The 11,453-nt window shown below is 39.6% G+C and overlaps 2 protein-coding genes across 5 annotated transcripts; one reads left to right on the top strand and one right to left on the bottom strand.

Annotated features, from left to right (window-relative positions):
• The first annotated feature begins 995 nt into the window (after positions 1–995).
• cirbpa (cold inducible RNA binding protein a) lies at positions 996–5,512 on the top strand. Of its 4 annotated transcripts, XR_015716759.1 has the most exons (8): positions 996–1,123; positions 1,829–1,939; positions 2,043–2,149; positions 2,247–2,379; positions 2,465–2,597; positions 2,677–2,741; positions 5,100–5,191; positions 5,330–5,512. XR_015716759.1 is itself a non-coding variant. In XM_035905999.2 (7 exons), the coding sequence occupies exons 2-7, from the start codon at positions 1,840–1,842 to the stop codon at positions 3,251–3,253; spliced, it is 531 nt and encodes a 176-aa protein (XP_035761892.1). In that variant the 5' UTR covers positions 996–1,123; positions 1,829–1,839; the 3' UTR covers positions 3,254–4,156. The 4 variants fall into 4 exon arrangements, 3 of the variants coding, with proteins under 3 accessions (XP_035761892.1, XP_087687530.1, XP_035761891.1); XM_035905999.2 differs by lacking the exons at positions 5,100–5,191; positions 5,330–5,512 and adding an exon at positions 3,240–4,156 and having other exon boundaries at positions 2,247–2,358; XM_087831404.1 differs by lacking the exons at positions 5,100–5,191; positions 5,330–5,512 and adding an exon at positions 3,853–4,156.
• A 1,210-nt stretch (positions 5,513–6,722) lies between these two features.
• On the bottom strand, positions 6,723–10,834 carry ndufa13 (NADH:ubiquinone oxidoreductase subunit A13). Its single transcript, XM_006786620.3, has 5 exons — positions 10,697–10,834; positions 8,481–8,559; positions 8,311–8,382; positions 7,773–7,842; positions 6,723–6,950 (listed from the first exon to the last, which is right to left on the bottom strand). The coding sequence occupies exons 1-5, from the start codon at positions 10,788–10,790 to the stop codon at positions 6,831–6,833; spliced, it is 435 nt and encodes a 144-aa protein (XP_006786683.1). The 5' UTR covers positions 10,791–10,834; the 3' UTR covers positions 6,723–6,830.
• Positions 10,835–11,453: the final 619 nt, after the last annotated feature.

Here is an 11,453-nt window from a genome sequence, read left to right as displayed (position 1 = left end):
GCAGGCACAGTCGGCCATGATAGTGTAGCCTACACACCGCCTGCCCCGATGAATTCATTTTGGCGGTATCGATCCAATGATTTACAAGAAAGAGGATGAAACCCTTTTCCTGCACGCTGATCTATTCCTCGTAGCGCTGCAAGGACGTTGCAGATGAAAGCTATGGGTTTTCGAGCCTCCTACGCAGACGTTCTTTTCTCTCTTTGCCTCCCACACACACCATTCACACACACTGCATCGCTTAGGCGTGCATGTGCAGATAAATCTTCCTCCCACACAGACAAACAGGACTTCGGCCCCACACACCTGACCGCCATCGTGACTCACGCAACAAAGCACTCGAGGCTTGCGAAATAAACACAGTTGAATCATTTTCTCCGTTAACTACATATGAAAGCGACTTGCAGTTATGACTGGCATTCATCTGCACTCGGTGTTTTTAATTGTGCTACCACGCTGTTATTTTACTGTGCTTGAAAACAAAGCATCTCTGGAATGATTATTAATCTGGTTTCTGTTTAAGACACAAATATACGCGGATACTTTCAGTTTAATGTGGACATTCCTACATCTATATTTTTGGTTGCAAAGTCAAATCAGATACAAATTATTATTCAAATCAGAGTACGGTAATCTGTGCTGCTAGGAAAACTATTTGGAGATGAAAAAGCCCAGAAGTGACTGATGGGTTCAAGGTGAGGGTTGAGATTGCATCAGGGATCGGCTCTGAGTACCTTGTTCTTTGCAGGGGGATACAGAGCTGCCAGGCAGGAGGACTTCGTGGATGTAGTGAAAGAGGAAATGCAGGTGAGCTGTCTGATAATGGAGAATGCTAAAGATAGGGTGAGGCGGAGGCAAATGATCCGTTGTGGCGACCCCTAAAGGCAGCAGCCGAAAAACGAAGAGGAATTAAATGCGGCCCAACCTAAGAGCACTATGCTGCGTCACCCTGACACAAGATGGCGCTGTTGGCGGCTGTTCTAACGGTCTGCCGTCCAAACAGCAGTAGAAGAAGGCGTGAGTGCGCATTGCAGTGAAAAGCGGCTCGCGCTCATTCTTCTCCCTCATTCGACCTGCATCGCCGCTCCCAGCAACTTCCCTTACATCTCCGTGAGAGACAAAGGTAAACGCTTTTTCTTTGTTACGTGTTGTTTCTACACGTTGCAAGTTATAATCTTATTCATGTGCATCTATATTTGTAAAGTATGAAACGCATATTTTTTCCAATGTGACCTTTTTTCTATTGATTGAAAATATTTTTAACCGACGTTTGATCGCTTTTTTTATTTGATCGTATTAGAATGTTTTTTCGATGTATAAATGCTACGGTGCACTTTGCAGAAATAGGTTAACCTATTTTTTCCCCATATTAATTTGGGTAGTTATATAAGCTGCAAAATAAGGCAGCTGGCCACCCCTTGAGATGGCGCAAAGTAGCTCATTGAAACAAAAGCGTGTAGCGCGGTGCTACAAAATGGCGCTGGAAAAAAACCGCCAGCTAATCCGCTAACGAAACTGCGCCACGTTTTCAGGCCCCAGGCCTAGGGTGACTCCATTTTGACTTTTGTCGACGACCATCGATTAAATATGACGTAGCTTTAAGATAAATTCAGATTTCATGGTCTGTTAAACGTCGGGAGGTATGTAGGTCATTACTGCGCAATCAATGATCGCCATTTTATGAAACTGCTCCGGTGACCTACTTTCTCATTGCGGCTAACCCTAACCCGACTGTGCGTGTCGACGGCTTTTCGCCGATAAAGGGCCCTTTTTCAGTTTGAAGGATTTGTGGGGAGACTTTTTTTAATTGCCTTCATTTTTTTTGTAGCTATAAAAAAAATGTCGGACGAGGGAAAATTATTCATCGGAGGTCTGAGCTTCGAGACCAACGAGGACTCTCTGGCTGCGGCTTTCGGCAAATACGGAACCATCGAAAAAGGTAATTAAACCTCTTTACCCCTCTTGAGTGTATAGTTTAAAATGACTTCAGACATCGCTATTTTACTAAATATGTGGCCTAATCGGAATTTCTCCCTGATTAGTGGACGTGATCAGAGACAAAGAAACCGGAAGATCTCGCGGGTTTGGCTTCGTGAAATACGACAATGCAGAGGACGCTAAAGACGCACTGGACGCCATGAACGGAAAGGTAAAAATCACGCTACTCAATTTATAATCGAATTAAAAAATATATAAAGTTAATGTAATTGTATTTACACGTTTTTACATTTCCTGTTGTATTGCAGACGCTGGATGGACGTGCTATTCGGGTGGACGAAGCTGGAAAGGGAGGGCGCTCAAGAGGAGGTTTTGGCTCTGGCCCACGAGGAGGCAGATTTAGCGGCTCCAGAGGGAGAGGTGGGCGTGGTTATTCCCGAGGTGCGACGTGGGAATATTTTTAAAAAGTTGAAATTCAAGGTTTATTCTAACACTATCGAAATTAAAACTGATTCGTTTTTAATAGGTGGATATGGTGGAGACAGAGGGTACGGAGACAGGAGTTATGGTGACAGAAGCTTTGGTGGTGGAGACAGGAGCTTTGGTGGCAGTGGATACAGGAGTGGAGGATATTCCTCAGGCGGCTACAGAGAAAACAGGTAAATAACCGGAGCTTAAGTTTGTTTAATGCAATTTATTTTTGAATGTATTTTAAATGAAATTTTCTTGTTTATATAGGGGGCAGGGTGGATATGGTGAGCGTTCAGGATCTGGATCCTACCGCGATGGATACGACAGCTATGGTAAGCATCAATATATATTTCAGGTATTTGGGTGCATTTATGTTGGGGCTGTCTGTACAAAATCTAAAGGAACACTGAAAGCACATCTCAGTAACTTGGCATAGTCAAACTGCGCAGCATTCTAGTTTTTAAATACCTGCTTTAAGTGGTGGGTTGAGATGCTGTACACTCATAAACACTGTAAATTGAGATTTCACAGCCCCAACATGGGAAGCCTATCACCATGTATGCCCCTCAGTTTTGTGCCCAACTCGATGCCTCTTTCCAAACGGTTGCCAGATTTCTTTTGTGCCCTTCTCTGACAAAGAGGCTGGAAACCATTTGAACCACTTAAAGCAAACCCCCGAATTTCACGTGTTCTCAAATTGCGAGGAAGGCAAGGACCCCCTTATGCAAAAAGAGGGAGGGTTGTTAGGCGGGTTGAAAGGGGAATATTTGTAAAACTCCAGTGTTCGAACTTGCAGTGTCTTTACCTCTGTGCCCACTTCTTATCCTCAGCTACACATGAGTAAACATCTCCCTGATTCAAGATCTTCACTTGGCTGGCTGTTTTTCAAAGATGCGCTCCTCAAGAAAAATGTCCACGTGTTTGCTGACCTTAGTTCTGTAGTTTTGTTGTAATAGTTCAGCATCTTTAAAAAGAAGAAAAATGTAGCAATGGGTTTTGGTCATTCCTTATAAAACCTGTTACAAATTACAGTTAAAGAATCTTAACCATGCTTAATTGGACTCATTTCTCAAAGATCGTGCAACTAAAAGGCATCTGTAATCTGATACTGTAAAGTCCCATTTTTGGGGATCAAAACAGTTCTCAATGTGGCTTTTCATTGAACAGCCACTACCATTGCTCTAAACTTTGTCCAGCACTTGAAGTGCTTCCTGATTTGATTCCTTTTCTTATATATTGCAATATCTGGGGCTTGTTTGTGTTCCTTATTTTCCCCCTCAGTCTCTGACTGACCTACCTCCTGCCAGGTTTTAAACTGAGAGGAAAGATATATGCTCATAAACAGACTTTTGGGAGACTTGATGCTAAATTCAAATTAATATTAAAAAAGAGAAAAAAAACCTTAGTTTAACTGAGGCTCCTGTTTGTTCAATTTCCCAAAAGAGTGAATTCCTTTCAGACTGGTGAACTACACATCCGAAGTGGCCGGCTGTTCATGAAGTTGCAAATTGCAGCATGCTACAGTCTGTCCAAGGTATCTTCTGTGCTCTGCTCAACATCTGCATTTTTAATGTGCTGTAAAATGGACTAATCTTGTTTAAAGTGATCGAGAAATGTAACTTTGTTTCCCTAAAGCTTATATATATCTCAAACCGGGAACAGTTTTGTACTTTTTGTTCTTTGTATGATCAACTTTTTTTTGTCAGTTTGGCTTCATGGAGCCTATTAAACAAATTGTGGAAAATGATCATGATTGTTGCCTCTTAAAACAACCGCATGGGGACTAAAGCTGAGCGCTGTAGGCTCATTTTAATGTAATGCTGCGTGAGAACTAAATCATCTGCTTGATGCAATCAGATGGTGCCCATCTCTGGACTAAAGTCAACAATTTGGTAGGCTAGTCAAAGTTCTCAAAGCTTAAACGGGAGGGGAGGGAAAGCTGTTACTGGGTATCTGTAAAGATCCACATAAGTTTGAAAAAGGGGGAAAGCACAGTTGAATCAAGTGAATCCTGTACATGTTAAACGATCCATGAGCCGAATGTTGTACCTACTAAGTGTGCTGATCAAACAAAGTGGCATATGGGGGAAGTTGGTGCCTGGTCATGTTCATGCTTCATTACGTTCAAGAGAGGTCAAGAGCTCCTTCAAAATCCTACAAGTCCTTGGAGAGTGAAGTGTTGCGCCTACCAACAAGTGCTCCTCAGAGATGAAAGCTGCTCTTGCCTAGTCAAATGTGAAGAAAGTAGGCCAGTGCACGTGAGGTAAAAATCTCCTTTTGCTTTGCTCACATCCTTGAAACTAAGTTCTCATTGTTGCCATGAAATACCTTCAAGTTAGCCGCTGTTTAGTCCTCTGCTTCTGATGTCTCCTACAAACATCACAAGTCCTCTTACCTGATTCTAAAGTCCATTGGGAGGTGGGGTTTCTGTCTGGGATTTTAGTGCTCCACCTTGAGTCCACCAAAAAATGCATTGGTCCTTTAAGTCGGATAGTTTTGTGCTCAGTCCACTTTGGTCACTAGTCCACAAATTTGCTCCTGTAATGTCCACAAGCCCCAATTCATGTGTAAGGTGTATAGACTGCATTCACTTTTCCTTTGTACCTTATGTGGTGAGTCATTAATACTGCATGCAGTTTGACTTCAAGCATCAGTTGGCAGGTTTAATCCATCCATTTCTCCTCCTCTAGACTGAAAACTGACTGGATGCTTCAGTGGATCTCGTCACAGCTGAAGTAGCTGGATTTTTAGGCTGCAAGATCTCATGCAGTTGCTGTATCAGGTAAGTCGTAAAGCATGTTGTTACTCAAAGCTTTTGGTTGTTTTGTTTTGTGTTTGGTGTTTTTTTTTTTGTTTTTTTTTTGTTTTTTTTGCTCAAAACTGGAATTTTGTCAGGCTAAATAAGATGTGTTTGTTCCAGGTCCAATGAGCAGTGGGGTGACTGTCAACACGAAGGAATCTTCAAATTCCTGAAGCGCATTTCCTGATGTTACAGTAAATGTCGCGAACTGGGAAAACGGCATTAGAGCTGCAGTTGATGGACAAACCTGACTATGTAGTTTTGCTTTGGATCGAAACTCGAATAAAATCTGACACAAAAGAACTTGCTGTGGTTTTTCTTCCTTTGTAAACACATGCCTGAGGTAGTGCTTACTTTGAAACTCACATTGGCTTTTTATTTCTAAAGATATAGAGACATGTCAGAATGTTTTAAAAGTAGGAGGGAAAGTGATGTAGTTGAGGAAATATTGTGTGCTTAATTTTAATTATCTTAAGGAAGCTGCACTAGGGCCAGATATACATTCCTGTTTAAGCATGTAGGGTAATGGGTCATTGGTACACATTTGTAAATAGGTGGATATGAATAGTGTGTAAAATACTACAGTCTAATTACCCAGCTCATTCTCTTTACAGTACTCTGGTGTATGTAAGCCAATATTAATTGGTTAACATCTCACTCTTGTCAAGCTGTTGTGTTTAGACACACTGATGCTACCAAGCTATTACTTGGTAGAGGTAATGACTAATACTTGGTCTTTGTAAGATTTGAAGGATTACATTAGAAGTTTTATGTGATATGAAGTTGAAATATGATCAATGCATCAGATATGGCAAAAGTGTAAGATGCAAATCTTGACTTCTGACCCCATGTGTACGTGACAAATGCAGCCGACCACGCACACTTACACACAGGCATTTGAAACAAGTCCAGCAGGTTTGTTTACTATGCAAACATGAAGGCTGCTGGTTTGTCTTGTAAATTAGGACAAGTTTAACAGGATGCACCGCTGTACTTTTTCTGTGGGTGTTTCATAATGGCTTCATCCAATCAGAAAACTTTGTCTTAATCTTCAGAGTAATTTGATAAGTGAAATAAAAGCTACCTCACAGTTTGGAAAGCTGATAATCAGGCAGTGGCTCACTTTTGTTAGTGTGCACTGACCTCCACACTGTGGTTCACCAAACTCATCTTCCTGTACTCAGCATACGTGTGGTGTCACATTTTACAAAGGCAGAGCTTCAGATTGGTAGATTTTGTGCTTGAGCACTGAGTTACATGTACTAAAAATACAAGATAAGGATTCATATTGAAGTATATTAATTCATTATTTAAATAAATGTCAAGCATTTGGATGTCACAGCTGGTAGAGGTGTGTTAGTACTGTGCTAGTTCCTGTAGAAAAATAAAAACAGTAAACGTCATGAAATAAGAAATAAAGTACACTACATGGCTATAAAATGCAGTGAAGTAAAAGTATGACATAAGTAGTTTTGGTTTAGCCTAAATTAAAGAACTGACACAGAAGCCAAGATCAGGTACAGAAAAACAGACATTTTAATTTGGAACATTTACAAGCTGAAGTGAACGACCGCACAGGTCCAGGTGGAGGAGCTTGGGATGCTGGTGGTCTCGGTGGTGCTCACACGTACCACAGGAAGCCGAAACGCTTGTGCAAAAGCTCTTCGCGGGGCCTGAGGTTGAACAGCTCCTCTGACAGAGGGGTGACCCAGCGGTCTGTGTGAAAGACGCTCTCGCCAACCTGCACAGGTTAAAAAGATGCACAGTCAGCATCAACACAGGACAGACAGACCTGAACTAAAATATAGATTCATTTGTTACCCTGTTTACTGAGTCTTATGTATTTTCACTTTGCATTTTTACCCAAACATACTTGGATTTTTGCAGTTTCCTTTATTTATTTATTTTTTACTTTCAGCTGCAGTAGTACGGGGTTGTTTAAATTGTGTCTCAGGTTAACCTTTGCATCTCAGCAGGCTCACAGCAAGTAAGGTAAGTGGGAAATCTAGATAAGTGTTATGCTTACAAAACAAAGCTGAAAATAATACTGTCAGTCAGTGCGTTTAAGAGGAAAAGTCAATCATCTTTTCTGTGTTTGACTATACGCACCTATCTCCGCTAATATTTGTACGAAATGCAAAAGTTTATAGTAGTTTGTTATAAAGAAGACCATTTGAAGGTTTAAAAATGTAACATGTACAAAGGGTCCTGATAGCAGTAAGAGTAAATTACATTTATTCACTTCTTCACAAATGAAAAGCCCTCTAAATTTCTTTTAATCCTCTTGTGTTCAGTCCCACCCCCAAATTTGGTTTAACAAATTATATATTTATGAAATTTTAAAGTATGATTCTTCTTTGTTGTCTGAATTGTTTTAAAAATTAAAACATCAAGTATATTAAAAACTAATGAAAAGGCCTCTATTAAATAATGTTGGACAGGTATTGAAAAATTCTTCTCTATAATTATATTATAAAGATGCTGTATATGAAAAAAAGAATAATAAATGACTAAAAATAATGAATAAGCAGGAGCAACTGATTTTTTTTTTTTAACTTCTTACCTTCCAACCTGGAACGTCCTTCATGATTACTGCCTCCTCTTCCAAGTTTTCCCTCAGCATCCGTAAGGTCCTAGCACAGAGACAACATTCAGCTCTGCATTAAACAGCTGACCTGTGTTTGCAAGCTTAGGCAGTATAAAAGATGGACATAGTTCATGTGTCTGAAAAGGTCAATGGCCTTCAATCTGCATTCTTTCTAATGGACAGCAGAGGGCGACTCCTGTGCTTGAAAAAAAACCCAAAGCATTCCCAAATTCCTCTGAGACCCCAGTAAACACTTTCCTGATGTGTTTAGGGACTCAGTTTGTAGTTTGTGTTTGTACTGAACAAACCATTGAGGCCATTTTGTCAATGAAAGTCAATCTGGGAGTCAGAAACACCTCAGTTTGAGGCTTCATAACAGAAAATTACAGACCAACATTTAGGTGATCTAAACGTTGGTTGGCTGGCTATGTCTAACTATTTTATACAGTCTATTGTTGTAAACACCATTGAAAGAAAAAAATCATAGTAAGCATGCACAAAAGTGCTCAGTCACCTTCGGTCATGCTCTGCCTGCAGCAGAGGCATCAGAGCTATCCTGGCTTCCAGCTCTTCAATCTGCAGTCGCCTGCAACATACAAACACGCACACACAGTTTGAGACTGAGCAGTGCACACAGGTGTGACAGTAAGCAAAACCACATCACAATTCCTTGACATTTCTTACCTCCTCTCTCTGTTCCACTTGAATAGCCTCCAGTACCCAAAGACCATGATGCCGATGCCAATTCCGAACATACTATATCCTGCAGGTTAAAGAATGAATGAAGCAACAGAACATTATTGAGTATTAATGCACATTTTTAACATCTTTAAGTAGCTTAAGTAAGTTTACATATGTATTAAAGCATTTACTATATTAATAGCTGCACAGACTTATGCTGTTCTAACGTATTATACAGGAGAACTCATTGAAATATCCATCAGAGAATTTGCTTTTTAACAACATCAGACCCTCTTGGAGGAGCTGACATTCACATACGGTATCACCTGCGTTCGGCCACAACTTTGGAAATAAATTCCCATCATTACATGTCGAAGATGTGGAAAACCTGAGTACTCTTCATTTTAAAGCAGTTTCACTGTGATATAAAGTCATCAGACTGCTACTGCTGACTGATGCCTCTTTGAGACTCATTTCAGGTCTTTCTCGTTACTGTTAAGTAAGTGGTGCTAAAATTCAGTGTCCTGTACTGCCCTACAATGCCTTATAAAATGACCATAAAATGGATATTACCACATACTTTTTGGTATAGGGAGGAAAAATGTGTGAAAATTTCACATACCAATTTAATGAGGTTCCATTAAAACATTTTTCAGATTAACCCATTATTCACATGACAAAACTAATCCAGGTGCTGGAGTAACAAACAGGAAATAATCTTAATTTAACACTTAAGATTAATATGTAGCATTCTTACTGCAACCACTATCTAGTAGTATGGAGTTTAACACAGTGTTTATATGCATTTTATACTTTTTACACTTTATATTTTTACTTACCAGCCAAAAGCTAAGCAAGTAAGGTTTTACAACTCAAAGCGTCTAAAAGTCACTGTTTCTGTAGCTGCTGCTCTCTGAACCTCTTTGCAGTGCTTTTCAGTTGCAGTGTATTCTGATGTGTAGTCTTGTTGGCATAAAGTCTCTTTTTGGGTTCACATTAAAATAACTTTTATTCGTAGTCAGCTTAATTTGAAATCATCTATATAACGTTACTGTCACTAAGAGAGTTTTGTACCATTTATTGTGCCCCAACATAAAGAGCTGTGCAAAAGTCTTGAGGCGCGCCTGAGCTCTTTATATTTTCTTCCAAGGAGCCAGCCTTTCTTGTAATTGTAATGCAAAGTAGTCTGACCAATCATTCTCCGGGCTTTCTGAAGGTCTATCAAAGTTTTTCTTTGGACATGGCTGCTTTTTCACTCATTTTCAGTCCTTGTATCTGACCATTGTCAAGGGAATGTTTCTTGTGTTTGTTAAGACACTTAACACTGGCCTTTGAATAAATCAAAACACAAAAAAATGCACTTAACTCAAGGGATGCAACAGTGCTGTGTCTGCAGATAACAGACAACTTACCAAAGAACACATTTTAAATTGTATCTTTATGCATTTTGTTACTAGCAGCCTGTAACAAAAACCAATTGTTCATTTCTATTCTTTTACTTGAATGTACAAGAAACTCCCAAAGACAACACTGTTTGATAAACAGCAAATATTTCTGCACCGACAAGTTAATTCTCAAAGAGCTGAAAGCTTGGCATATTGTAGAATGTTGTGCAGTGTGCCCTAAAAAACAAAAACAAAAAAATTCAGGAAACTTGATAAGTGGAGGACAACAGAGATGTCAGGTCTAAAAAAAATATTTACAGCTCATGAACTACATCTGAAAGTCACGCCTGTAAGAAATCAAAGACCTGACACAGGATCTGAGAGATCAATCTGACCCTTCAACTAATCCATCTACTGTTCACTGAAGCCTAATAAAAGGAAACAGGGAGGAAAGGCTCAGGTATGTCAGATTACCCAAGAACTGGGCCTCCGTTTAACAGCAGGCATTGTCACGTTAACTGAACCTGCAAATTAAACGACTCCCTGTGTTAGCTAGTTAGCATGTCGTTCTAAACCTGTCAATAACAATTCACATTAAAATGTTGCTCTGCTGCAAACACACTTGTACAACTGTTGTCGTGCTGTTAATGAAGATGTTCCTTTTAATGACAAGGATAAATGTAAGGACCCGCATACACATTTTATCTTAGCTTGGATCTTTGTATTTATGCTAACGGGTTAGCGTAACCAGCAAATATCACATAAACTAGCCAACATTTAACAACTGCTGAATGAATCTAAATGTCTGGCTACGTGAGCGTGTGGCGTATGTACCCGAAAGTCCTCGTTTCGGTAGATTTCTCTTATAATCAAAGGGAGCATAGCCTCCCGGAGGAGGCATGTCCTGCTTCACCTTGGACCCCGCCATCTTCCTCCAACCTCCTCCAAAACACGCCAGTGACGTCCCTGAAGATACTCTTCTTCTCTGGTAAAGAAAAACTGTAGCAGCGCTCCAGCGCCCCCACATGTTCGGACTTATTATATTATATTATATTATATTATATTATATTATATTATATTATATTATATTATATTATATTATATTATATTATATTAAACTGTAATGTTAACATATATTTTATAAAAATGTTACATAATGTTCATTTTTTTATGTTGATGTGGTAAAGTAACTACAATGTAAATAACAGAATAAAAACAGAAATATTCTATAACAAAGAAATGCCCTGAATCTGAGTAAAAGTACTTAAAAAGTGTATAGAAGCAAAGATGGATTTCCTAAAAACATCATGTTGCAAAAAATGCCAAAACAAATGCTTGTTGAAATATCAACAAGCATCACTGTTGCTTGTTGATATTTCCATTTCATCATGTGATTTCTTGCTGGCGTTGATTTTAGATTCACCTGTTTAACTTCGGACTGAAACACCAGAGGGGCCATTAGCTACACCTCCCTCGTATCAAGTTTCAGAACTACCTTAATTCTTCATGGCACAGATTCAACAAGGTGCTGGAAACATTCCTCAGAGATTTTGATCCATATTGACATGACAGTATAAAATGGGATGTGGTG

The sequence above is a fragment of the Neolamprologus brichardi genome, chromosome 18, assembly GCF_056152115.1.
Source record: "Neolamprologus brichardi isolate AB-2024 chromosome 18, ASM5615211v1, whole genome shotgun sequence".
Lineage (NCBI taxonomy): Eukaryota > Metazoa > Chordata > Actinopteri > Cichliformes > Cichlidae > Neolamprologus > Neolamprologus brichardi.
The sequence above is the reverse complement of the archived record's forward strand: the minus strand, read 5'-3'. Positions and strand labels throughout refer to the sequence as shown.

Excerpts from the sequence above, each read along its gene's own strand:
- cirbpa (XM_035905998.2), top strand. The coding sequence starts at position 1,840 with ATGTCGGACGAGGGAAAATTATTCATCGGAGGTCTGAGCTTCGAGACC. Across the intron at positions 1,940-2,042 it reads ATACGGAACCATCGAAAAAG|TGGACGTGATCAGAGACAAA; the intron begins GTAATTAAACCT and ends CTCCCTGATTAG. Across the intron at positions 2,598-2,676 it reads GGCGGCTACAGAGAAAACAG|GGGGCAGGGTGGATATGGTG; the intron begins GTAAATAACCGG and ends TTGTTTATATAG.
- ndufa13 (XM_006786620.3), bottom strand. The coding sequence starts at position 10,790 with ATGGCGGGGTCCAAGGTGAAGCAGGACATGCCTCCTCCGGGAGGCTAT. Across the intron at positions 8,560-10,696 it reads ACCGAAACGAGGACTTTCGG|GATATAGTATGTTCGGAATT; the intron begins GTACATACGCCA and ends TTTAACCTGCAG. Across the intron at positions 7,843-8,310 it reads CAGGCAGAGCATGACCGAAG|GACCTTACGGATGCTGAGGG; the intron begins GTGACTGAGCAC and ends TCTCTGTGCTAG.